This window comes from Pleurodeles waltl, chromosome 10 (assembly GCF_031143425.1).
Source record: "Pleurodeles waltl isolate 20211129_DDA chromosome 10, aPleWal1.hap1.20221129, whole genome shotgun sequence".
NCBI classification, from domain to species: domain Eukaryota; kingdom Metazoa; phylum Chordata; class Amphibia; order Caudata; family Salamandridae; genus Pleurodeles; species Pleurodeles waltl.
In genome coordinates, this window is record NC_090449.1 from 893,523,438 (window position 1) to 893,551,173 (window position 27,736).

Here is a 27,736-nt window from a genome sequence, read left to right on the forward strand (position 1 = left end):
ACAGCAAGTCATTATTTACACTGCCAGCCAAGCGCCACTCCACGCACACCGCCATCACTTTTTTTTTTTTTTTTAAATCAACAAAGAAACCACTAATTATAAGTAAGTACAAAACTACATACACAAAAGCTCTAACTAAATACATGACAGTAATGCCAACAAAGAAACTAAACATATGGAACAGGCAGTTTACGTTCACGGTATTGCCCAGATTTTGTTTTTTTGTGTGGTAACTCCTGAAACCGCCACCAACACACAGCCCAGGCTTCGAAGGACAATTTGGGAAGTATATTTGAGTCTCCCTTCGGCTACCTCTTGGGGGCACAGACTCCATTACTTAGCTGGAAAGTCTTGTTTTGGGCGTGGGAGGAATGTGCTCAGCAAAATGCCGATCTTTTTTTATCAAGCCACATCCTTCACCACTGCTTCTCCAGGAACTCTTGCCTGTTGCACCACAATAAGGCTCTCTACCACGGACTCCTGAAATTTTACAAATGTCATCTTTGGCTCTGGCGAACTATCCTTGAACACAATAAATGCATTAAAAGTTGCCAAGTGGAAGAGGTGAACCACTAACTTCTTATACCAAACGTAAGACTTACGAATAGCAGTATAAGGTTCCAACCTCTGATCAACTCTATCTACACCTCCCGTGTGCTTATAATCTAAAATGCACACAGGTTTGCACACTTTGGCAATCTGACCCAAAACAGTCACACTGGAAGTACTCTCATCATGGATGGTAGTTAGCATGTAGACATCCCTCCTGTCTGCAAATTCCAGAGGTAGCAGCTCCTCATTCTACAAGGCACTGCACTGTCCCCTCAAAGTTTTTACAGACAAGCTCCCTTGGATAGCCTTTTCGGTTAGAATGGATTGTGCCACAAGCAACAGTGTCCTCCAGTGTAGAAGTTATCTACATACAAATCGTGACCTTTGTTAAACAGTCGTCTACCAAGTTCCCACACACTAACTCCAAAAGTGGGCGGACAACCAAGGGGGGGTCAATACTGGAATCCGTACCAGTGTAGACCTGAAAATTATACACATATCCTGTACTACTTTCAGACAGCATACACATTTTAATTCCATACCGTGTCCTCTTGCTAGGAATGTACTGCCCAAAAAAACAAACGACCCTTGAGCAGGCCAAAGACTCGTCCACAGCTATTTCTTTGCCTGGATCACAGACCTCTGAAAACTGATCTACAAAATGATCTAGGACAGGCCTAATCTTAAAAAGACAGTCAGAATCATGGTGATTTCCTGGCAAGGCTAGAGCATTGTCAACAAAATGCAACATCCGAAGAAGAAACAAATACTGATTACGACTCACGGTTACAGGAAATATAACCGTTGCCATCAAGGGACTAGTAAACCAATAAGAAGCCAGTGACTGCTTCCTTATCAACCCCATCAAAAAATCAAACCCAAGAAATTTTAATCTCTTCCAAATTTGTGGGGATCCACTGGGTAGCTCTGGAGTATGGCCCAAGTCTGGCAGCGTTGTCCCTCAAATACTGCTCCGCATACAAATTAGTCTGCTCAACAATCTCTTCCAAAAATACATCGTCCATAAACAACTGAAAGAAATCGACAGGCAAAAAGTTTTCCGTATTGACTCTACACCCCGGGAGAACAGTAAAGGCAGGCAAATCTGGCTGCTCCATGTTTGGGGCAACCCAGCGTTCAGATCTTCCAATGGGAAACCTTTCTGCTCCAGGCTGCTGCACTATTGGCACATGAGTGTCCTACTCTAAAACAGGCCCTTCATGTGCACTGAGAGTGGCTTCATCATCAGAAGATTCCACTTGGACAGAAAATTCCCTGCCAAAATCTCTCACTTCCTCCTCTGCCTCAGATGCATAGTCGGTCTCATAATCATGGTCAAAAGACAACTCTGAAAGCATGCCAGCAACCTGCTGAGCAGTGACTCTGCGGCTAGCCGTGATCCTTTCTAAGAAGTGTAACTTGGGCAGATCTGGCCAACAGTTCTATGCTCCCTGGTGGGGGCGGGGGGGTGGCACAACCCACCCCCATCCCAAAACAAAAAAAACACACATTATGCCTGGTGCCTAAGTGGGTTCTGCCACCCCTTGGACCCCCCCCCCCCCCCAAAAAAAGAGGCCGATCTGCCCCAAAGGGGGGGGGGGGGGGGAGGGGGGAGAAATGGTCAACAGTTTTATGGCCCCCTTGGGGGCTACCGTTGCTCAAGAGGCCTCCTCCCCCCCCTTGGGGGAAGATCAGCCTAAAAATAATAGGCCAGTCTGCCCCCAAGGGGGGCAGAAACGGCCAAATATAATATGTCCATCTAAGGTGAGCGTCCCCGTAAACAAATACACAAAAAATGACAATCCCTGGTGTCTAGTGGGCATTCCGCTTCACGATCGGGCAGCAGGAGTGCTAAGGGACATCGAGGGAAATGAAAACCCTTTCCTTTCCCCCGATGCCTCTTTGTTGGGAATCCCTCCCCTCCCGGCCGGTGGAGAAACTTACCTGTTTGTCCTAATGCGTGCTGGAAGTATATGGCTTCCAGCGCAACCGGCACCCTCTAATAAAGTCCGTGAGCAGTTGCGACGTCATTAGATGGGGGGGGGAGGCGTGTCGTGGGTGGAAGGGGAAGTGAATTCCCCATCCATCCCTGCCCTGAGGGGTAGGGGAGGAAGGCTCACCCTTGCTCCAGAACGAGGACGTCATGGTTAAGTCCTCGGCACAGGAGCACTGTGCCGCAGCACGTAACCGTTATGTCCGCTGCACAGAACGGGTTAAAACATCAAACGTTTACAGCAAAGACAGCCAACACGTTTTGGCCATAAGATAGACTTCGTCATGGCTGCAATAAAATGAATGCAAAAAAACATATATTAATACACACAATTATAATCCATGATACAACATGAAATAAAAATACATAAAAGCATGAAAACACTTAATGGACACTCATAATGTCGTACTGGCACACATTAGCCTATAAGACGATACTACAAATTACATAACCCAAAAGACAAAAAAACATTCCTGCCAATATGTGGCACACAAAAAATGCACACAACATATATGTGCACACCAATACTCATTACAAAAAATATTAATACTTCTTAATAACATCAAATGTTATAAAAACACACATAAACAGTCTAATGCGGCCACTTTGTGTATATTATTTTTGTGATTATTATCATATTGCCGGCCCAACATCTCATTGCCTCTAAACTTGAAGATACTAGTGAGGGCAAGGTAAAAATGAAAATTGGAATGGGCTTGAAAATAACACATGAAATGAATGGTCCTAGCCACACCGAGGGGGGTCAATTTCCGTCTGAATCGTCTTTTGCAAAGAATTAAACACCTCACCCCAAAACTCTTGAATAAAACGGCATGTGCCTATAATATGAGTCCAGTTTTCTATTCTATCCCCTTGACAGAGAAAACAATAATTGGGATAGCTGGGAAGAATCCGAGCCAGAACTTGCGGTGTGCGATAAAGCAGCCATTTACTTAAAAAAAAACGCATTCAATGCCAATTTGCACCTCTCAATGTGACAAAGTTTTTAATTTGTTGATTTTTCTCCCAGATACCCTTAGTGCATTTTAACTCTTGATCCCGCTCCCATTTCCTAGTGGCTTTATCAAACAGATTGGGACTTTTCAATTGGAACAGAATCCTTCTCCATTTCCCCCGCTCGTCTGCCCCCCGGATGGGTCAACCAGTTCTTTCACTGTCTTTTGAGTAGCACGTATCTGACCACAGTCCAAGTCTGCAAATTGCTATAGGATCCCAGAAGCAGAACATCATTTTGGGCGACAGCCCCAATATTCACAAGCGTTTCCCATCCATCTCCACTTAAGAAATCCCCAATTTTCCTAAATCCAGTGGCTTCCCATTTCTTAACTATTTCCAACTAAGCCTACAGCCAGACCTCGTCACGAATTCAGATAGATGTGTAAAAAAAATTCACATATGGACTTATATATCTTTGAAAAAAAAATCTGACCTCTTCTTGAGAAACCACCTGAGGATCTTATACCGTACTTTCTTCAGGGATTTCACCAGGAGTATTAAATCCCGCAAACCATATTCTCTACATATTAGATCACGAAAGATTTAGAAGATTGGGCTACCTGGGGCCGATGCAGGTTTGAAAGTTGCCATGTATTGAGCAAAAAATGCCAAATAGTTTTTCATATTAGGAAATGACAAACCCCATTTGTCTTGATCTGCAAATAAGGTGCTTAGTGCAATGCGTGCATTATCGTCCTGCCAGGTAAATCAGGAAAAAAATGGAGTCTAATTTTCTGAAAAATAAAGAAGTTAAAACACAGGGGATGGCAGAAAACAAAAAAATAAACACTGACAGGATTGCCATTTTAATCAATGCGACTCTCCCTATAACAGTTAGATTGAGCGTCCCCCACTTTGTAAGTACTGTCTGAGTTTTAAGGAGCAGGGGGGCATAATTAAGATCGTACAAATCTTCTATTGTGGATTCCGAGATACCGTTTAGGCCGAGAGTTTACACACGGCACCAATTTAGGAAGTAATCTACTGGAAGAGCAACCACAGAGTATAATTTCATTTTTTTTTCCTATTCACATTGTACCCCCCCCCCTAATTGAGCGAAAATTTCAAAAGTCTTCTCCTGGGAACTTTATCATCCAGGAATATAATTATATTGTCTGCAAACAGTTGTATTTTCCCCATCTGCTCAAGTAGGGGATAGATCAGATCATTTTTTCTAATTACGATAGCTAAGGATTCAATAAATAAGGCAAACAAGATGGGTGGAAGGGGCCACCCCTGATAGGTATCTCGCCTGACTAGTATTTTGCCTACGTTTGCCGAGTTAATTATGATGTTTGCTTCAGCATCTTGATATATCCTTTTTATCAGCCGGGAGATCTGGGGCGGGACCTGAAATCTAGATAGAATCTCAAACAGTGTATCCCATACCAGTAAATCAAAGACCCTTTCTGCATCCAATAAAAGAATGACAGCAGGGATTCTATTAACAGTGAAATAATCTAATGCCTCAGCCAAAAAATGGGTGTTGGTTGCAAGTTGCCTTCCAGCAGTGAACCCATTTTGGTCTGGATGGACTAAAGAGGTGATTATCATATTGAAACGAAGAGCTATGAGCTTCATAATAATTTTATAGTCGGTATTTAGTAGCATAATTGGGTGATGGGAGTTTGGATCTACTTTATCTTTCTTTTTTTGGGGGAAAATGACTACGCTCCCAGCGTGGAAAGAATTTGGTATCATCCCACCTTTTAACATATTAATTAAAAGCAAGAAACTGTCAGCCAAGACATCAATAAAAATCTTGAAGAATTCTGCCAGGAGGCCATCCGGGCCACAGGCATTCCCATTCGTGAGGTGTCTGACCACTTCCAAAAGTTCTGGTTTTGTAAACGGCCGGGAGAGGGCTTCCCTATCTTCTTTTGAAATAGTAGGAAACTTTAATTTCCCTAAAAAAAAAAAATCCTAGCAGCCGCTAAGTCAATGGGATGGCTTTGGCTATAAATAAGTCTATAGTGCTTGAACATTACTTCTCCCATTGCCCTAGATTCCATGTTGCACTCTCCAGTGGTTGGACAATTCAAGGCGTGAATCGTATTGCTTGCCTTTTGGTCCCGGGCTTTCCATGCTAAAAACCTACCCGTAAAATGACTCTCCATTAACTTTCTCCCGGTAGGTCTGATACGATCTCTCCGCCCTACCAAGATACTGGTCAGAAAGAGCCTGTTTGGCCTGATAGTGATTTCTTATTTATTTTTTTCTCAATATTTTCCGTGGGGGACCTAAGATATTTATCTAATTTCCTTTGCACATTGTCTTCTAAAACCGAGCTCTGCTGTTTAACACAATGCCCATTTGCGGCCTCTTGTGCAATCACCAGGCCTCTTACATAAGCTTTGAATGCATCCCAGACTATGCTCGAAGCGGCAGAGTCCCGGTTCTGATAAAAAAAAAAAAAATCCTTTACTTCATCTCTACAGACCTGTACCCAGCCTTCCTCTTGAAGAAGTAGCTGGTTAAATATCCACCTTTTGGATTGCAGTGTATCTCGTTCTGGCTTTAGTGATATATCCAAAATCAGCAGAGCGTGGTCTGAGAGGCCCGACTGCAATGAACGCTGATTCTTAAAGTGAAGAGATTTCGTTATCAGGTAAAAGTCCATTTGAGAAGCACTTTTAAATCGGCTGGAGAGACATGTATAATCTCTTTTATAAGGTGTGGAAGACCCCCAAGGGTCGCATAGCGCCAAAACTCTTAGATAGTTCCAAAAAACCTTTGGTTTAGATTGTTTTTCCCTTTGACCGAAGAATCAATAAATGGGTTCTGGAGAAAGTTAAAATCTCCACCAATTATCACTTTGCCTGGAATTTGCAAAAGGGATTGAAAGAGCTCCTTGTACGGCTCTGGATCGTCTTCCAGCGGTGCATAAAAACTCCAAGTAAATCTCTCCATAGACACTTTACAACTTACCCAGCACCACCGTCCATTTTTATCACTATTAGCGTTGAATATTCGGGCACCAAGTTTTTTTTGGTTAAAAAAAACTGTGGTACCCCTATGAACTGCTTGCACCGCAGCAAATCCCTTGTACCCTAACCAACTTCCAAACATAACGAATTCCTGTAAGTTTTTGACTGGAATATGAGTTTCTTGTAACAGGATTACAGAGGGCTTTGCTGTTTTAACCCACTCTTTGATTGCACCCTTCTTCCTCTTGTTATTTAACCTGTTAACATTCCAAGAGACAACTCTTAATCTGGAATTTGGGCCCGCCATTTCATCACTTTGGAAAGCGAAGACCATATGTGCCCAGAAGCTTCCCTCGCAGAAACACCCGGATCCGTGATACATCTAATCACCTTAGGTCCACAACAGCAGTTCAACCGAATCTTGCTACCATTTCTCATAAATCGATTGCCTATCATTCCTCACCTACTTCACCTACTTCTCCAGAGCTGCTTTTTCCTCTTCTGCGTTAGGATCACTTTTTTCCTCCATCCCCCAACGGCCCCTGCCCACCCTTTACCACCCTACATCACTGAAGACCCCACCCTCTCCCTTAGTGGCCTACACCTGGAGCCCTCCCGTGTGGGCAAACCGGGACCACCTTCCACCCCTCTTACCTACTCGTGACCCTCTCCCCAAATCTCCCTCCCCCAAATAGGCGCCGTGACATGGCATCCAATCGCCAGTGGCTGCAGAGGGGAATTAAGATGAATTACATTTAAATGCTCTGAATATTGTACAAAAAAAAAAAAGTTATGGAAGCAGAGTTCATCACTGATTGCGAATACCCCCTTTACCCCACCCCCTCGCCTTCTAAATTTCATATGGAATACAGCAAGGTCTTAGCTGCGTCAACTGTTTGTAGTATATTGGAGCGTCCTTTAAAAAAAACTTTAAGCTTGGATTGCTGAACGAGCCCTGCTGAGGCTCCGGCTTCTTGAACTTCGGGTATAATTTCCTTGAACTTCCTCCTTCTCCGGCCGGCGGCTGCAGACATATCTGAGAAGATCTTAAAGGTGAAGTCCCCTGGAACTAAGTATATTTTATTTTTAATCGCATGCTGAAGAATAAGTTCTTTGATGCGAAAATCGCCAAAGTTCACCAATATCTTTCGAAGGTATTTTGCATTAGAAGGCTGCACTGCAGGCACTCGAAGAGCATGTATTATAGAAAGATCTTGATTTGTATCAGCTAATTCTGGGAGAACATATTGCGGAAGAATGTCTGTAATAAGGCTTGTAACAGTTTGCCCATTTTCGCGTCCTTCCGGACCCCCCGTAAACCTTAATATAGATCTACAAGAGCGATTTTCTATATCATTTATCCAGCACTGCAGGTCTACCAGATCCGCTTGACATTTGGATATTGATGGTTTCAGGTGGATCCGTCCGTCTTCCAAATCTGAGACTCGCTGCTCCACCTCCTTAATGCGAGTATTAAGTTGCTGCATGTTATTACTTATCAGATTTAGTTGTGCCTAAGTCTTCTGATTCGCCTCTTCCTGTGAACTTTGTAACGATTTTTAGTTCACTTAGTATTTGGAGAAGCAAACTTTCCGTGGTAGAGCGAGTTAATCCCTTGACTCTTGCATCCTGAGTTTGGCAGTGTGGTTGCACTATCACATGTTCGAGCTGTGAGACCCCATTCCCTGTACAGGAAATAGGGGAGCTGTCCTCTGTTCCTGCCTCAAGAGCACAGGCACCTATAGACAGTTGAGTTGTCGGGAGAGGGTTGTCCCTTCTAGATGTTGACTTGTAGTCATTTGTCTGAGACCCTGTGAGAACTTCTTTAAGCTCTCTGCTCCCACCACTAAATAATGGATACAGCTCCCTGTGACCTAGAACGTCTCCTGACTATCATGGATATCAAGTGCAAATTCACTGTTGTGCTCTTGACGACCTAGTTCTTGTCCGACCTTGTCCAGAGTCTGCAGGCGTCTTAAAGTCGCTTGCTTCCCTGATGCTGACCAAGACGCTTCTCTGTCTAGTACAGTACAATTGCCAGTATTTTGTAATGTCAATATCGGGGGAAGGGTTAGACTGGGAGCTGAGGAGGGGTGGATCATCCTCTGTTGAGGCTTTCGTGCCTGGCTCAGCGTTCATCATTTTGTCAGAGTGCGAGGCGTTTGCCCTTGGCAATCCGTGCTGTCTTAACAGTTTTCAGTGTAGGGCGGCCCTTCTTCTGTGCATCTTGGGGGGACCTTTAGATTGTTAAATAAATACTGCACACTGAACCCTATATGTCCTTCTATTAAGTTGCACCTTGGGGGCCACAAGCCGTACCTGCGCCTACACAGGCCACTTCGGTGATCACCCAGAGCTTCTGACAATATAACAAGGGGGCTCTGATGTTACCCTGAAGGGGGACATGCCTTATGTCCAGTACGCCCTGTGTTTATGTAGTTATATCTGAATAGTGTCTGTTTAGGGTTTATTGCAGGCTTGTTGCGGGGGATAGGGGTAAAGAGCCACCAGGAGGGGTTCTCCCAATAAAGATCAGCGAGGAGCGAAGTTTGCACTGTAGAATTAGACCATACGCAATACAGCTGTCAGCTGAGGAAGCTAAACAAGGTATCTGTGTACTTAGTGCTCTCAACCAGGCAGTCTTTAGCAGCCTACAGCCCTATATGATCTCCTTTTAAGAGGGGTTTGGTGCCCCGCATTTTGCCAGTCTCTCCCGGCTCCTGCACCCCCCCATCCCCCCCCCCCCACAACCCCCTGCCATGTCTCTGCCTCCAGCGCATCCGCTGCTTCCGGTTCCCTCTGCGGTGCTCATTGAACTAGCCACAGAGCATGACGGGAGCTGATACGTGGCCGATCATGGTTAGCCGTGCTAATTCTTAACTGTTTGAAAAAGAAAAGAAAAAAAAAGTCGGGCAGCGATGCCACTGTATTTTTGCAACCTTTTTTGATTGTCTAGTTTTTTTTTCTATATTTTTATTTTTATTTTTTTATTTTACCAAAAGATGAAATAGAAATACAGTGCTGCATCTGCCCAGACATTATTTATAATTGAGGCAAGATTTTTATTTTATTTTTTAACCATTCTTCTGAAAAAATGCTCTGGGATCATGCAGTGTTCTGTAGAGCGCATGGCTACCACAACTGGGTTTTCAGGCTCTGAGTAAGCAGCAGATGGCAAGCAGCAAAATTAGAATACCCAAGTTTTCAATGGCTTTCGAAACGCCACAAAACCGGCACAAATGTGTAGCTTCAGAAGAAGGGTGTTCCTTAAGGTGGAGCTTAAGAAGGCAAAAGACCTCCCACCTTGCCTTGAGATTTTAATGCCTGGCTTACTGCAAGGTTCAGACTACATGAACGAAGAGCGTACTGAAAAATGTATGGCTCAAACACCAAACTCAAATAGGAAGGAACACAGCCATGCAAATCCTTGTGCATGTAATACAATTATTAATGGGGATCCAATGGAGTGTGTGTAAATGAAAGTAGACAGATTTATGAATATGACCAAGAAGGTGGACTGCCACATTTTCACAATCTGAAACCTATTAACTGCCTTTTTATTGGTGCCTAAATAGGGAACATTTCCATAATCAAATCTGAAGATCATCAAAGACTGCACATAAGTTCTTTGAGGAGGGGAGGAGCCAGAGAATGTTCTTCAGACATTTGAGTGAACCAAAACAGCTGGCTGCCACCTTATTAATTTGGTGGTCCAGGGTGAGCTTAGAGACCATCCAGAAGACCAGAGTTTTAACCACAGTGCCAAAGGTTGAACAGGACCCCAGTTCATCCAGCCACCATTGTGGACACTACAATTGAGGCTGATTGCCCACTACTAGGACCTCAGTCTTATTTTCATTCAATTTAAGACAGTTATTCCTTACCCAGCCAGTGACCTCAACAAGGCAGAGACTGAGATTAAGAGTACTCGTGCCATTCTGTGCACAAAAAGTAACAACATTCTACGCATTATCAGATTGTGTGAGAACAGAGTTAAGCCATGAGCCTTTACAATGTCGCCAAAGGCTAAACATAGATATCTAACAGTGTAGGACTCTGCATCACCCAGCAGAGCAGTTGTAAAATGGAAGACTCGTAATTGTTAGGGATCACCTGAAATGATCGATCTTGCAGAAAATAGCACTATCAGTGATATATTCCAAAGTTGCAAATTTATCTAAGATTCCCTTGATAAGTGGTCACACGCAAGTGCCTTTTTCTTTTTAAACTTTAAAAGATCCTTCATTCATTTGTACTTAAACATGTATGAGTGTGTACCATACAGAAGTGAACAGAACTTGTAGCAAAGTGTGATCATTTGTGAATCACAAATCAATTAACTACTGGTAAATTTATTTCAGGGCATGTATTATCAGGTTGGAGATGTTGTCTCAGTGACTGACGAACAGGATGGAAAAGCATATTATGCCCAGATAAGGGGTTTTATTCAAGATCAGTACTGTGAAAAAAGTGCAGCACTAACCTGGCTCATTCCGACGTTGGCCAGCCCAAAAGACCAGTTTGACCCTGCATCCTACATCATAGGTAACGTGTAGATTTCCAAATGTACAAAAACATAGGTTAATCTTTATGCTGTCTATTTTGTCTATAATCTCCAGTAAATGATGTTTTAAAATTACCAAATGTGGCTGTAAGAACATGCAGTGGAAAATAGTTTTGTGGAAAGCAATGATATGTTGAATGCATAACTATTACAGGTATCCATACACATCTATAATGCCTTTTCTTTATAGTAGCACTCTTTAACAGTTGGAATTAATTTGCAACCTGTTGTTTTCCCCTTTTTTCTGTGTAGCAGGAAATGGATAGTGTAGTTGTAGACCCTCTGCTGCTGGTGAGGTCTATAAGACTCCCAGGAGGATAATTAGACAGCTAGCCAAATATGCAATGGGTCTTGCGTTTGCTTGAGTTAGAGCTATTACCGTTTTAAACTCCTGTCCTGACTTTTCTTGCCACATAAAATGAAAAGTAAAACTGTGTCACATAAGCGAGCCTGCCGCCATGAGCACAAAGCAGACACACAAAAGGAAACAGTTCACTCGCAGTCAAACATATCGGCAAAAGTGCATTATCCATGTAACTGGCAAAAGTGCAATTATCCATGTAACAGGGTTGATGTCATGAGAAGCGCTCGATTACTGCCCAGCAAGATCGAGCTGCCTACAAAATAAAAAGAAAAAGTAGTCGAGAAACCATATAGAAAACATGGAGCCTCGTATGTTTTCAGTAGTTTGCCAGTGCGCTTGAGGATGGCTAAACACCAGAAAAGGCAAGACATGTGCATGCCTTTCATTCATAAAATCAAGCGAATTTTAAAAGGCAAGCCCACGAACCAACCAAACCGATGAGCGTTGTTAAAAGACCATAGAGAGATTACACCAGGGGCAGAGCGCGTTGCACGCTTGACCCTAAATACCCTAATTTATGGTGAAGTTAAGGTTGAAAGAGGTCAGTGCTCCTGCTAACCTTAAGCTCCACTTAACTTTCATTTGTTCGTTGAATCTAGTTTTGCGTGGGCTGGCAGTCTGACTACTTTAATCTGGGAGTATGAGCACACTCAGCCATATCAAAGTACATTCAGCAACGAGCTTTAATATCCATCATTCAACATTAATGGCCCCCAGGCCATCATGCTCATTAAAGGAGATCTGTGAACAGCAAATGTCTGCTCTGGAGTTCTGCAGAAAAAAATAATCGGTACACTGGGCAGCTGACAGCCTTACCTGTCCCATTATTTATTTTATGGTATACAAGGGCCAGTACAGCTAACAGACAGGTTCCTCTGTGGCAAATCCTCATGGGACACTGGTGCAGCTGTTATCTGACTCGGATTTCACCAATCTTTAGCATGGTTTGGTGGGGGAGTGGTCACAACAACAACTCCCGAGCCACTCCCAACCTTCCCCTCCCCTCCCTCTCTCCACTGCAAGCACTTTTGGGGCCATATTTATACTTTTCGACGCACAACTGCGCCAACGCAGTTGTGCGTCAAAAAATCTAACGCCATTCTGAAGCGCCATGCGGGCGCCGTATTTATTCAATGACGTTAGCCGATGTTAGCCGGCGTTAGCCGGCGGCGCAGCCTGGTGTGCGTCAAAATAAATGACGTACACCAGGCAGCGCCGGCGTAGGGGAATATGGAGCTTGGGCGCCAAAAAATGGGGCAAGTCAGACTGAGGCAAAATTATCGCCTCAACCCGATTTGCGCCATTTTTTTCGACTCCCAACCCCCATTGAAATGACTCCTGTCTTAGCAAAGACAAGAGTCATGCCCCCTTGCCCAATGGCCATGCCCAGGGGACTTCTGTCCCCTGGGCATGGTCATTGGGCATAGTGGCATGTAGGGGGGCACAAATCAGGCCCCCCTATGCCACAAGAAGAAAAAAAAAGTACTTACCTGAACTTACCTTATGTTCCCTGGGATGGGTCCCTCCATCCTTAGGCGTCCTCCTGGGGTGGGCAAGGGTGACAGGGGGGGTCCCTGGGGGCATGGGAGGGCACCTCTGGGCTCCTTCCGAGCCCACAGGTCCCTTAACGCCTGCCCTGACCAGGTGCTAAAAAACGACGCAAAAGCGGCTGGACGTCATTTTTTTTGACCCGCCCACTCCCGGGCGTGATTTTTGCCCGGGAGTGTAAATACGGCACACATGCCTCGGAGTCACTTTTTTAGACGGGGAACGCCTACCTTGCATATCATTAACGCAAAGTAGGTGTCCACGCTAAAAAATGACGCAAACTCCATGGACTTTGGCGCTAGACGCGTCTAATGCCAAAGTATAAATATGGAGTTAGTTTTGCGTCGGAATTGCGTCAAAAAAAACGACACAATTCCGGCGCAAACAGAGTATAAATATGCCCCTTGGTATGGTAGTGGACCAACAGAGAGCGCCCTTGCTAATGGCATGAGGGTAAAACAATAAATATCGCTCCTTTCTAATCCCTCCCCTTGGCAGTAGTCTGAAGGGGCAGGCAACAATCTATCATTCTCCAGGACCTCCAAAAGGTGAATGAGGATTGTTTTTTGTTTACAACTGGTTCTTTGGCAAGGCAGAGTGTGTCCAGGCTCGGACAGGGCATTTGGTAAAGGGACTTTCTTTCCATATCTTTTTGACCTTTTATTTCTACTTTTCAAAGATCAACCAAGTAGATGATAGATCAAGACCTACACATGTATGCATATTACAGGATCAGTTTTCCTACTGAGGCGTTTCCTTTTGTGTTAATCTTTCCGATGTTTGTAAGCATGTTTTTTCTTATTCGTAACTCCCTTTTTTGTAGTTTTCCCCTTTTTGTAGTTTTCCCCTTTTGATCTGTTAAACATCTACCTTCCTTTTTTTTTAGGACACGCAGCGGGTTACATGTTTGCAATAATAAAGAGGAAAAAAAAGCAAAAAAAAGAAGCATAAATACATCAATATTGTCGTACAGGTGAAGCAAACATTCTGAGCAAGAGTCAATGATGATAGTTTCTACTCTTAGGAATCTCATAAATTTACTTATATAGTCGGCACGTTCTCGGGGCCCAAGAGCCATACGGAGAGAGGTGCCCAAGCTCTAGTGAATCTTTTACAGGCCGCTGCTCCTTTTAGTTCATACAGGCTATTCTCCAGGTGATACATAGATAAGAGTTGTGAAAACCATTGATTGAACCGTGGGGGATCAACATCACGCCACAGAGATGCTATGCAGTTACGAAATACTGACATTGCTATGAACAGAAAGTATCTATCTCGACTATTGCAGACTGAATGATCAACTCCCAGTAAAACCATTTGAGGTGTCAGATAGATAGACTGTTTCAAGATTTTCTTCAATATATCGGATATCCCAGTAATCAAACTTCCCAGTTTTACACACTGAAAGAACATATGACAGAGATCTGCTTTCGGGCAACCGCATCGTGGACACATAATTCCCGCCGTTTTGCCCCAGCTCGCAATCTTAGCAGGTGTATAATATAAATTATACAATACCATAAAGTGTTGAGCTTGCGGGCCAGCAGACACTAAAACAGTCCGTGCCATTTCCATAGACTCACAAACCTCTGTCTCTTTAGCTCCAACCCGTGCTTCCCATTTTTTAACCAATGTCGCCAGGTCATCTTGTATAGAATTTAAAAGCAGTGGATACAGATTTTTAATACCGCAGCTAGTGGGGTGTCGTGAGACTTCCATTAGCTTAATCTTATCCGTGTGCCAACCTTGGGTCATACTAGTTAGTAAAAAGGCTCTAATCTGTAAAAAATTAAAAAAGTCTCTTTTTTTCCAGCGCAAATTCCGCACTCAGTTCCTCAAATGATTTGAGGTGGCTACCAGAGTGAAACAAGTCCCCGACTTTGTGAATACCCCGATTACTCCACCTCAAGCAATAGTGGTCTTTAAATATTGCTGGAAGCGTGGGGGTAATCCACAAGGGAGTGTAATGGCAGATTCGTCCTATACCTATCTTGCGCTTAACCTGGGTCCATGCCTTAAATGCAGCATAAATTACCTTAAATTTAACCTTTTTATAGTAGCTGGGTTCCAGAATCCGCAGGAAGACTGCGTCTGCTTCTTTGCCCAGAATCAGGGTATATATTGAAGGGAGAGCATCTTGCCCGGGTCTGTCCGTAACAAAGTATCTGTGCATACTGAAGCACTGCTGCCAAATAATAAAGTTTAAAATTGGGAAGTGCCCCCTTGCTCTCTTGGGAGAGTCATATAATGGAAAGCCCGGCGCGGCTTTGTATAGGACCAAATGAAGCTATTAACCAATCCCTCTATTAATTTAATCCAATCTTGCCCAATCTCTAGGGGGATTGTTCTAAAGAGGTAGAGTATTTTGGGTAGAAACACCATTTTTATCACATTACAGTGTCCCATGAGTGACAAGTGTAGATTGTTATTGCGAGCAAGATCTTTCCTAGTCTTTGTTAAAATTGGGCCCATGTTTATTTTCACCACTTCGTCAAGGTTTGCTGTAAGTTTAACACCTAAATATTGTACCTGTGTCAACACCCGCTCGTCCTTAAAATCTACTGATTCATTCACCAATATTTGGCATTTACTCTTGTTCAGCAAATAACCAGATCTTTTCCCAAACTGCAGGGCTTCCTGCTCTATTTCCGATATAGCAGTCCTGGGGTCCGTGGTCACCACCGCGATATCGTCTGCATATGCTAAAATCTTAGTACACCCCCCTTTCAATGAGACTGGCATGATCCGACCATTCCGGATCATTTTCCTGATCAAGGGATCAATATATAGCGCAAAAAGCAGTGGTGAACACGGGCACCCTTGTCGCGTGCCTCTCTGAATATTGATTGAGGACGACTTTAGCCCGGCAACTTGTATCGTAGCCGTTGGGTTTTGGTAAAGCTGTTGAATTGCCTTGACAAACCCGGGACCGATGTTATTTTTACACAGGACAGACCATAAAAAGGGCCAATGGACCCGGTCGAAGGCTTTTTCCGCGTCTAACAAGATTACTGCCATGGGAAGCCTGGCTATTGCACTAACATCAAGTAACGTAATAACTCGTCTTATATGATCTGCCGTTCTTTTCCCCGGGATAAAGCCATGCTGCCATGGAGATACTAAGCCTGAGATTACCAAACTCAAGCGGCTAGCAAGTATTTTAGCGTAGATTTTGGCATCGCTGTTAATTAAAGAGATTGGGCGATATGAACCAGGCTGAGTGGGTTCCTTGTCCTTTTTAAAAAAAACTACTATCTTAGCCTCCCCCCAGGAGGCCGGTTGAGGAGCCCCTGCTTGTACTTCAATAAATAAGTTAAGTAGCTGTTTACATATCTCCACAAAAAAACTTTATAGAATTCTAGTGGAATTAGATCCCCCCCTGCCGCCTTCCCACTTGCCAAGGCACGAGTTGCTACATCCAATTCCTCCAATGTCATAGGTGCTTCTAAAGCTGCCTTATCTTCCTCTCTTAACTGACCTGATATCTCATTGCCCGCGGCATCGATCCTTTCCTCTTCTTGGGGCTGTTCTTCCTGGGTATATAATTTTTGATAGAATTGTCTAAAGACTTCCATAATCTCAGGACCGTTGTGTACCATCCGCCCTTCTTCATTCACTAAGCTTTTAATACTCCCAAATACCTGCTTTTGTCTTATTCTTAAGGCCAGCTGTTGGCCCACTTTCCCGCTATACTCATAGCATTTCTGACGGTATACTAAAAATTTTGCAGCAGCCTTATCCATGAAAATCTTGGCGGCTTCTGCCTTAATGATATTCACATCGCACAGAATGTCTGAAATATCTACTCCACTGCGGATCACTTCCCCTAGTCGCTGCTCAGCTTTAACCAGCTTTGTCTGAACTAATTTTAGCTGATCCGTGCGTATTTTCTCCTTTCTTAACCCATAACTCAGGGTTTCTCCTCTGACAGCAGCTTTAAAAGTATCCCAAACTATCTGACAAGAAGCAGAACCCTGATTTATCTTTAAAAATTCAGGGATCCATTCCTTCATTTTATGGATATACACTGGATCAGCTAATAGTGTCCTATCAAATGTCCAAGATCTCGGCTGCGGGCCCTTTCTCCCTGTCTCCAAAGCCAAAACCAATGGGTTGTGGTCTGATATAATTCTAGGAAGTCTATTGACCCCTATTTGGTTTTGTAGAGAGGCTGTCACAAAAAAGTAGTCTAACCTGACTAATTTCTTATGCGGAGCAGAGAAAAAGGTGGACCCTGAATCCTGCGGGCAACACAACTGCCAGACGTTGATCAAGCCATGATTAATGGCCAATGACTGAAGTGCCCTAAAAACTTTGTTTTTTCTACCCAGGTAGAGTGTTTGTTCCTGAATGGGTTCTTTACTATCTAAATGTATATTGAAATCTCCACACATTATGATAGGTGTTGCCCAATTCGTAAGTTCTAAATTAAGCCAATCCAGTATCTCTGGATCATCTGTGTTAGATGCATAAATAGAACATAGAGTGAACCTTAGTCCCTTAGCCGAGCATTCCAACAGAGCAAGCCTGCCAAGATTATCAGCAAATTGTTTATGTATAACCAGAGTACTGATCCGAGTTAATATCGCTACCCCTCTAGTGGTTGTGTGTTGTCGTGTAAAAACCGCTAGCTTCCACCCATAAAACTCCATTAGCTGCTTTTGTGTACCTGGAATATGTGTTTCCTGCATACAAATAATATCGACATTCCATGACTTGAAAACCTCTCCTACAAACTGCCGCTTCTTGTTATTATTGAGCCCACAAACGTTCACTGTGGCGATACGTAGTTCACTTTGCTGTCCTATTTTTATGGATGCTGATCCTTCTAGTTCCCCTGTATGCCTTGTTCGACTTTGCTGCTTTCATACCCTGACACCTTTTCCACCGATAAGAGCCATCCCCGCACCCCCTGCTGCGTGTCCCATTATCCTTTTAGTCCCTTTGACCCCCCCACCCTCCTCTAACCCACCCCCCAACCCTTACCCCTACAAATGGAATCGCCAGGCTTCTAAGCCTGTAAGATGGTAATTGCCAGTCCCGTTAGCCCACCCATACGTAAAGCACCTTCACACACTTATCGCTTGCCAATCAGTACACGCGGCCCCTCATCTTCACCCTCCCGATCAAAACCCTTAACCGATAGATGTTCAAAAAAACACCCCAATCAGTATCACATACATTTACATATAAACAACTATTCACGGCAGTCCCTCCCCCCCCCCCCCCCCTTCTCCTGTACCCCCTGCACTTGACCGGTTTTCAGCTGCTGTACATATTCCCCCGCCTTAATTTCTGAAAGAAAAAATCTTGTAGTTGTTTTGTAGACAACTTTTAGACGCGCAGGGCTTAGCAAGTAGGCTTCCGCCCCCAACTCTTGAAATTGAACAATCATCTGCCACCGTCTTTCTACAGTGGCATGTGCGAAGTCTGGCCTACTAAAGAATGATACACCTTCCACCGTCACCTTTGAGTTGGGGCGAGCTTTTTTAAACACAGCCTGTCTCAGTAAAAAATTACCAAAATACACTATAATGGCCCGTGGGTAACTCTGGTCTCTATTAGTAGCAGTCAAAGCTTGTTTTTTCTTCATTAACGGAAAACGGTGTGCTCTCTGAATCTCCTTTTCCCAATCCCAATCAAGTCTGGGAATGCTTGCTTAAAAAGTGAAGCTATATAAGCCCTAGTATCCTGCCCCTCGAGGTCCTCTGCTATACCCAAGATCCTCAAGTTATTCCGCCGCTGACGGTTTTCAGCATCTTCCAGTTTCCATTGAATATCCGAGATCTGCTGCCCTTGTGTCGTCGTCTGTGCTGTTGCTGCTTTAACTTCGATTTCCAGCTCCTCCGTTCGATTCTCCATGGTGGCGATGCGTACACCAATATCCTGGCAGGATTTGACCACTTTTTTAATAGATAGTTGTAGCTGTCTGCTAGCTGCTTTCATTTTCCTGCTCTCCCTCTGAGTCCGTTCATGATTCTGAACCATTGTCCTGTAGATAAGATCCAAAGAAGGAGGTTCTGCAAGGTCGCCCGTGGGGGGGGGGCACCAGAGTACTACAGGCCGAATCCCTTTTTGAAAAGGCCTGTTGGGTGGCCGTATAATCCCACTGCATTTCACCATCCTCCTTTTGAGGCTTGATCGGGTCTCCCCTAAGCTTGGCCCCTGAGCTGCTCCTGGCTTCAGTTTGCTCAGCTGATTTTCTTCTACATGTTAAGTAGTTCGATACCCAGATACTTGCAGCAGAGCTACTCTCGATATCTGAATCTGTTAAAGGAATTTCTTCGTCCAAATCTGAGTGTTTAGACTGATCAGAGAGAGAAAAAAAACTCTCTGCTGTATCAAATGGCCCCTGATCGGTGTTTGTTGGTTTCGCCTCTTTTCCTCTCTGGGCAGGAGCTGGGGGGGGTAGTCTCATATATCGTTGAGGACTTGGCCATATCGTCAATTTGTTGCAAATTTAACTTGCAGCTTGATGGACTAGATTGTACTACACATTTCTCTGGAATGGATTCCTGAGACCTCTGATTTGACTCCTTAAGTTCCTGCTCGGATAGCTTTGCACACCCCATTGGGGGGAGGGCCACCCCCTCCCCGCTATTTCCTGGGCTTGTACTGGCGGTCTCCTGACAGGGTGGCTCCCTCCCCCCTGCATCGAACATAGGAGTGAGTGCTTCAGGAGATGTAAATGCAACAGGTACATGCTCATCATTGACTCCTAACACGTTTGGTTGCGCATCACAAGCTGCCTTTTCCGTGGACCTTTGCTTAGGCCGCATCACGCTAGAAAACATTATTGGAACAGAGTACCTTGCGTCTTTTTCCATGTCGGTTGTTTTGTGCGGGCCCCCTTTCACTTGAAGATTGCTGTGCTCCTTTGATCCGGGGACCGGTAGCTTTTTATCCTTTCTGGTTCCTCCTGGGTCTTGGTTCTGCTGTGCCCGTAAGGAGCGAGGGGTCCTGTTTATCTTCTGCGCCATCCGAGCGTCCCACACGCCCCAAACACCAACTAATATTGCCAGGAAGCGGCGGGAATCGCGCTTAGCCGAGAGGGGTAAGAGCGCGGGTCTGGAGTGAGCGTCACACTCGCATATTCTTGCGGGGCCCACCAGTGCCTGCCGTTGCGGCCCCGATCCTGGCCCCGATCCTGGCAGGGACCACCAGAAAGCCGAAAAGCGCCCGCGGCATCCGCGGCCGCAGGTGAGCGAGAGCCGCGTGTGGTCTGGGGATGGGCTAGAGCGGTAGTGGCGATCAGCTGGGAAATCCGGCCGCCATCTTGGATTCCCCAAAAACATTAAACATCTACCTTCCTATGTAATTGTATATATTTTTTAGGTAAACACGTGAGACAACTGTTGCCTTTTTCACAGCATCAGTTTTCTTCTACCTGGAAAGTGTTTTCCTCTGTTTAAAAAACAAACAAACAAAAAAAAAACTTTTTTCCTTTTTCCTGATATGTCCATTTATGTCCGTGTATGTAACTACTAAAATTGGAAATTGTAGTTTGGGACTAATTAAACCTGAGCAACTCTAGTAGCTACTGTCTGCTGTGTGATTAAAGCTCACGATTGACTGACTAGCCATATATTACTATTTATTAGCTTCACTTTTGTTCTGCTTTCAGGGCCAGATGAAGATTTACCCAGAAAAATTGAGTATCTGGAATTTGTTTGCCATGCACCATCAGAATATTTCAAATCTAGATCGTCCCCCTTCCCTACCATTCCTACCCGGCCTGAGAAAGGTTACGTTTGGACTCGTATTGGACCTACTCCTGCAATGTCAATCAAGGAAAGTGTTACCAACAGCATTTAACTATTCAAGGAACTGGTTCTGACCTTTGCTTTCTAAAGATCAGTTGTGTGTCCAATTTACTGCCTCAAGTTTACCAAAACCACGAATGGATTTGCACCACATTGGAAAAATACAAATGTTTAAAAATGTGAGTTAAACATGCTAGTCAATAGTTTTGTAAATTGTCGTACTCCTTTTTTTAAATCTATTTTATAAATTCTATTGTTAATATTTATAAATAGTTGTATTTGCCTTTCAATGTTATTTATTTGGAAAATCATGTATTGTGTTGTAAAAGAAAGTGAAACTAAGCTTTTATTGAAAAAAAAAAGCTTAACATTTTTTTTTAGAAAAAATCAGTAATTTATCATACTGAACAGATTTCTTTTTGCTGAGTATGAACAAAAGTTGCACCTACCTTTTTAAGATTTTTTTTTTTTTTTTAAACCAGTCTTTAATGAAGGCGTGGTTACAGGTTCCTCTAGACCAGGCATGTCTAACTTGGTTGCACGAGGGCTGCCAGATTTCAGAATAGCTCCATATGATTTGCATATGGTGAAACTGAGTGGAACTAATGTACATAGTTGAAGGTTACCCTGAAAATCCGGCATGGATTCTTCTCTCTCTAGTAGGTAAATTAGTTCCATTGAGTTTGTGCATGCAGACCTATAGTATGTGAATATGCAGAAAATATGACATGGGTCTAGTCCTACACTAGACCTCCCCTCCTTTACACAATACCACATGGTGACATCCAAGTGCAAAGAGAATAAAACAATACAGTGCAAAATTGATGAAGCTATAACTATCTAGCATACAAGACAGCATCTTCTTTTTGGGCGGTCAGATTAGCATAGCATTTGGATAATATAGTTTACATTTATTCACTGTTGCCATCTGCAGCCATTGCTTTACTACACATGTATAACTCGTTTCACTGCCAGGTATCTTTGTTCCCTGCTTTCGTTGGCCAATGCCAACCAAAGCAGGGAAGTAACATTCTTCATAGTCATTGCAAACCACATTACCCTACGTCATCCATTGTAGGGTTCTTACACTTTCTGCTAACTCCTGGACTGAGTCAACAGTCGTTTGAATTCTAGTCTAGTGTACCACCCTGTAGCGTTTCGAAGTTAGTTTTGATGTCATCTTTGCTGCCCTAGTACCATTCATCTGCTCTGGAAATGGTAGGAGAGTGCATGTCCCTGGCTGTATTTTGTTGCCTGCGTGATCATTTGTGGATTAAGTGTTAAGGTCATGCCATTGTGATACAGTTGTCTGTGCACAATGGATTACCTTTGCATTGCGCACATGTGGTCTAGCTTTTTGGACTGATCTTCTTGCCTACATAAGAGTGGCCAACACGGGCCTGTTTTTCTGGAAGACTCTGCAATAGAATGTATAGTACATAGCTATAGATGTAGTTAGCCCGTGTGTGCGCGCGCCTGTTAGATTTGCTTTTTATTTGACTGTCAGTTCTGCTGAAATAGCTTTCAAAATGTTAGTCCTGGTATAAGCAATGTGGTCTGCTTTGCCACTGGATAATGGACTACTTAATTTTGTTGCTACCCCCTGGAATGGAGGAGCCACCGTATTGGGATGAATCTTGCCTAATGGGAAAACATTTGATCTGATACATAACCAATATCTGGCCAGGAATAATGGGCTTTTGGGGGAGGGTGGATGGTGGGGAGATGTCAGACACCAACACAGCCGCAGATTGTTTAAACTGTGGATTTCTGAAGGATAAATCCTGCATAATCCTTCACCGAGCAGTTAATGTTACAACAGAACACTGACCATGTGTGCTGAAACACTGGTGAGCTGTAAGCGTGCCCGAAATAGTCTGCAGAGTTCTTCGGCATTCCCATATGGAGACGCTGAGTCTTCTACATGTAGGGCGGAACATTGGGCCTGTTCTGTTGTGGCTGTTAACTTGTTATTAGCTTGGACTGACAAGCCCACTGGCGGGCCTCCGGTAGACTGGGTTGTCGGAGCTGCTCTTGCTCTTGATCCCAAAGTGGGCCAAGGTGCTGGTGTCTCAACAAGCGGTAAGCCTCAGACAAGCACAATATCCTGGGGTCAAAGAAGTACTGCACCTACACACCTTATGATGTGGATTACTGGGTTGGAGCACATGACGCAGCAGAGCCTCTGACCCCCACCACCAAATAGCTGGAACGCTGTATGTACATTATATGAGGCTGAGGGCCTCTTGCCTTCAGGTACCCTAATAAGTTGCTACACAGGTGAGTGACAATTCAGTGCACTTAGAAGTGCAGTACCACCCACCGCATATGCCAACATAAGCATCTGTAGAGTTGCACCTGCCGCCCGTGGAGCACACCGGCAGAGGGAAAGAAGGTCTCTATGATGCCTGCTCGGTGGAGGCTGCTCCCATTATTGAACTCTATTGATTACCTTACCAGATCTGGCTGAGCTATCCTTATTGGTATTGTATGTTGTTTGCTGCTGCAGTTCCCTGATTAGCAATTGAAGATGGCTTTAAGTCAAGGCCACATTTCATTGGACCTCAGAAACAGGGTATAGAGGCATTGGTGTGTTGCTTAAGTTACAACTTCGGTGTAACTCTACAAGGTGTGTGCTTTCTCACCCACGGGTGACATGCAAAAACTTGGTTCAACGCACCAGCGATGAATGTGAAAAAACGATTATTGTAGCCCTGCAAAACACTATTCTATGTGTAATTGATGAAGTGTTGCTTTTGGGTTCAGTACATCTAAAACAACTACACAGAATCATAAAAAAACAGCAAGAAGGCACGTTATAAATAACAAAAGTAAAATGAACATTTTTAGCATGTTTAAAATGTCATCTAAAAGCTAACAACCGAATGCCTACTTCCGTGTGCTACAGTAAGAAAGCAGGAAAGGCAGAGCAACTTGCAGTCTAGAGTTTCTTAGGTAGAAGAGAGACACTGCATACCTTGATGACAGCAAAGGCTGGCTTTATCGGTGGAAGCGTGAGGAAAGTGTTCCCAGAGAAATGCAAACACACAGCTGTAGCAGTCGGTCGATCATCCTCTGAGTCTTGACTTTATCTTCTTCAGGGAAAATGTAGCATCGGCGAAGTGTGCTGGCAGTAGGCGAGACAGTCTCTGGCAGAATCTAGGGTGAAAATGTGGGCGAGGGACTTCTGCTGACAAGGGATCAAGTGTAGTCCTTCTATAATGAATCATTTTAGAAACTGGCATTTCTGACATACGTTTAGGAATGTCTGACATAGATTATGTGAATAAAGGTATACACCCCAGACATATAAAGTAAAAGGGCATGAGCTCAGTCTACACTATTTTGATAATATTTCTGTAGGTATTCGTATTTAAACTTGACATTGTAGAAAGAAGACGTTTGACCCAGAAGAATGTTGTATTTATGTTTGTATCTGTGTCATCAATCAAATGGGTTGATGCTTTTACAGTTCTCAGAAAGATAAGGTCAGGCAGCATCTGCTGCTAATTAAAGACAACAATGATTTTGCAAAAATCAGGAAAGATGGTGACTTCCATTGTTTGAGAGGGGGTAGATGGTGACTCCATAAGTCAAGATGGAGTTTGAGTCCTACATAAGATTCATAAAGAGCCTCTGGAAGAGGACTTCCTCTTTGAGACTCTATCTTCCACTCCATTATTTGGATAATTATTTTAATAATGCTTTATATAGAAGCTTTATTTCCTAAACACAAAAACGAGTTACTTTCTTTAATGGGGTTAGTTTTTTATATCCACTGGCATAATTGGGATGCCAGTGTGTTTAGGGCATGGTGGGTTAGACGGGATTACTTTACTTCTACATTATGTTCCTGACACATACAGGACTCTGAAGGTACACTTAAACAGCACAGCATGCGAACTCCAATATGTGCCATCTCCTATGCACTTTCCATACCTATTGCAGTACATCTCTAATTAGACACCTTGTGCACTAAATCGGTACACTTCCTCAGTTGGAACATAAGATGTTTAAATAATCCTTTTAAAACCTGAAAAGTGTTGATGTTCCTTGACTTGGGAATGATCGTCTTAGTTAAGCCGAGGTAACTTTGTTCTCCCTCTTTGCTCAATAGTAGTGGTAGTAGGCACTCTGTAAGAAGTATATTACATGAACGCATATGGCCCTAATACTGATGATCGGGCTTTTATATACAGATATGCAACAAAGTGCTTGCACTGTCTCCTCGGGTGACACAACACAGAATTCTTCAGCAGACAGACCAAATATGACGGAGAGATATGGGAAGGGGGCATCAACAGCGCTCAGTGACCTACTTGGGCCACCTGAGCTAACAGACCTAATATATATAGGAGAATTACACCCCATGAGTACTGGAGGATATGTTCTCGTCCTTGCTACATGAATCCTTATTAAGGTTAGATTCTTTTTTTTTTTTTAACATCTTTTTTTTTTATTAAAGAAGCACAGAGAAACAGCAACTTACATTATCCCCTGCTGCATACATATTAATACAACACAAAAGGATGATGGATGAAGTGCTGAAACTTTTCAAACACTCACACCCCAGCCACAGATCTGGGTTTGATCCATCATTCTTTTGCTCACATTGCCACCCCAGTTTGGACCCAGCCATATGCAAATCGTTCTTGACCCTGTCCCTAGTGGGAACAGTTCAGCCCAAACTTTGTAAATAAGCACCTTGGGACCGGTCTCAGGGTATCACCCTACATCAGCCAGGTTGGTCCCAAGATGCTTTTTTCCTGTCTAGGGAGGACCTGGCTTTACAGTTCGGACTGGACTATGTTCGGTCTTGCTACCATAATTCCCAACCTTTAAAATATCATCTTGTGTTACTGCATGGGTATTTTCTCCCATATATCTAATGGAAACAACTTGTCAGAGAAAACAGGTTACAAAATGTGCAGATGTGCAAACAAACACTTTAAAATTTGGGGTGCATGGGACCACCACAAGGGCCTTGATTAACCGAATTACATGACATCAGGAAACTGATTAACATACATCTTTCCTTGATTTTGTTTTATATGATTTTGGTAGGGTACATACTGTGTCTGACACAGGTAAGACTTGATCCTCATCATAAATGATGTTATACCTTGCTTAATACCTGTACAGAATTGTGTTATTGTGAAACAATAAAATACATGTTTGAAAAAAAACAACTTGGCATTGTGCCTTTAATAAAATTCAGTTAGACTAGTCGGGTCGGGCCCCCCTCCTTCAGAAGGTTACCAGGCAAGGGCATTCCGAAAACTTGTATAAAGCTACCTATTAGTCCACATTCCGTGGGGCTGCCATTTGTTGCTCCTTCCTCTATTTGAGCTAAACGTTCCTTGTTAAGGTGTGACATATGGAGTATTTTCAGCTTCACCAGCCTAAATGCTATGCTTATCAAAACCTCTTTTGGTAAAACGGTATCCTCTTCTGGTCTGTCTTGCAGTGTTCCTACATCCCTTTCCCACTGTGTCAATAGGTTCTCTAACAGATCCAGTGAATTATGTATTATATTTTTGTGTGTTATGGGTTATTGCTTTCTGAAGGAGAGACTTCTATTTTTGATCCCTTTTGGGATGCGGGCTGTGAAAGCATATGTGAGTTGTAGATATTTATACATTTGGTATCAGCCAACTTGTAGTCTTTCTGAGCACATCTAGTAGGATGGGGCCATCTCCCCCTCCCCCCACCCCCAACATCTCCCGACTTGCTAATTACTATTGCGTCCCTTTTTTGGAACTATTCGTGGCTGCCCACCTCCCTTAGTAAGTCACTGTCTCATAAGCGGGGTTTCCTTTGTTGGTACCCCTTCCAATTTTATGTAGCTAGTGGTTTTCTCCTATGCTTTCAGCAGTCATTGCCTGTGATAGGATAGGACCTTTTTGTTTCTCTTTGTGGAGAGCGCCAAGGGGTTGTCTCCCTACTCCATTGCATGCCTATCAATTCTTATGGAAGGCTCTTCCAGTGGTAGAAAAGCCCACTCATTTATTACAGCCGTGAGAGGCCCAATAGTATTTTGGAATATCAGAAAGGGTTATTCCTTGGTTGTAGACCCAACTGACTAGCTTGGTGAGTACACAGTGGCCACCTATGACATAGTAGGAATTGTACTTCAGCCTTTACCTTCTTGAAGCAGTCTTCTGTGACCCAATGCAGTGTGGTGTGAAGGACATATAAGAATTTTGGCAAGACAATGATTTTTAAACATCACTGCCTGTTCAAGGAGAAACAGTTGCTCTAGAGATATTGTGACTAGACCAAGGGTGGCCCCTCCACGTGGGCGGAGGAGCATCACTCCGCCAGAAAACTGCCCCCAGAACGGAAAAAAGTATTGTCATAAACTTTGTTTATTACCATTTTATTATTCAGCACCCTGTCCTTAACGGAGTGTCGGGACGGAGCAGGGCAATTGCTGCAGAGTCGTAGCAGGGAGCTGTGCACTTGTTTAAATTGTGCATATCCCTTTGGCCGGCCGTCTTGTAACGCCAGCCTGACATGCGCACTTTGTTTCTCAAACCAAGCTGTCTTTAGAAAAAGCAGAGGCCTCCAGCGCTCTGGTGAATGGTGAGGGAGACCGATCCACCACTCCTGACGCTGGCTTCATGCTGGTAACCAGCATGAAACCAGCGTCGGGATTGACTTGCGCAGTTTCCAGGATCCAGTGACAATCATGTCATAGCTGGGAGAGACGGTGGGAGGAGAGAAGATCGTCATCAGGTAAGTGCATTTTTTTTATTTTTTATGTATTCTTACTATGTCCACTCTCCCGCCCCCCTTTGTAAATACGAGCCAGCCGCCACTGGATTGGGTGCAATAATACCCCATCTAGTGGCCACCAAGACAACAAGAGTAACACTAATTTCCCCCAATTTATACTTCACACCGAGTATCTGCCACAAATTGGGAATATTCGGAGTAGACAATTAATTGTCGCCCTGCCTCCACTATATACAGCATATAAGGTAATGTATTCATTGCAGACCTCTT

The 27,736-nt window shown here is 43.7% G+C and overlaps 1 protein-coding gene across 2 annotated transcripts in view; it reads left to right on the top strand.

Annotated features, from left to right (window-relative positions):
- GATAD1 (GATA zinc finger domain containing 1) overlaps positions 1-25,917 on the top strand; it is a 129,349-nt gene extending 103,432 nt beyond the window's left edge. For both annotated transcript variants that reach the window (XM_069211637.1, XM_069211638.1), the window contains 2 exons: positions 10,851-11,034; positions 20,590-25,917. In XM_069211637.1, coding sequence (XP_069067738.1) covers positions 10,851-11,034; positions 20,590-20,780 — 375 coding nt within the window. In that variant the 3' untranslated portion in view covers positions 20,781-25,917. The remainder of the gene's footprint in view (positions 1-10,850; positions 11,035-20,589) is intronic.
- Positions 25,918-27,736: the final 1,819 nt, after the last annotated feature.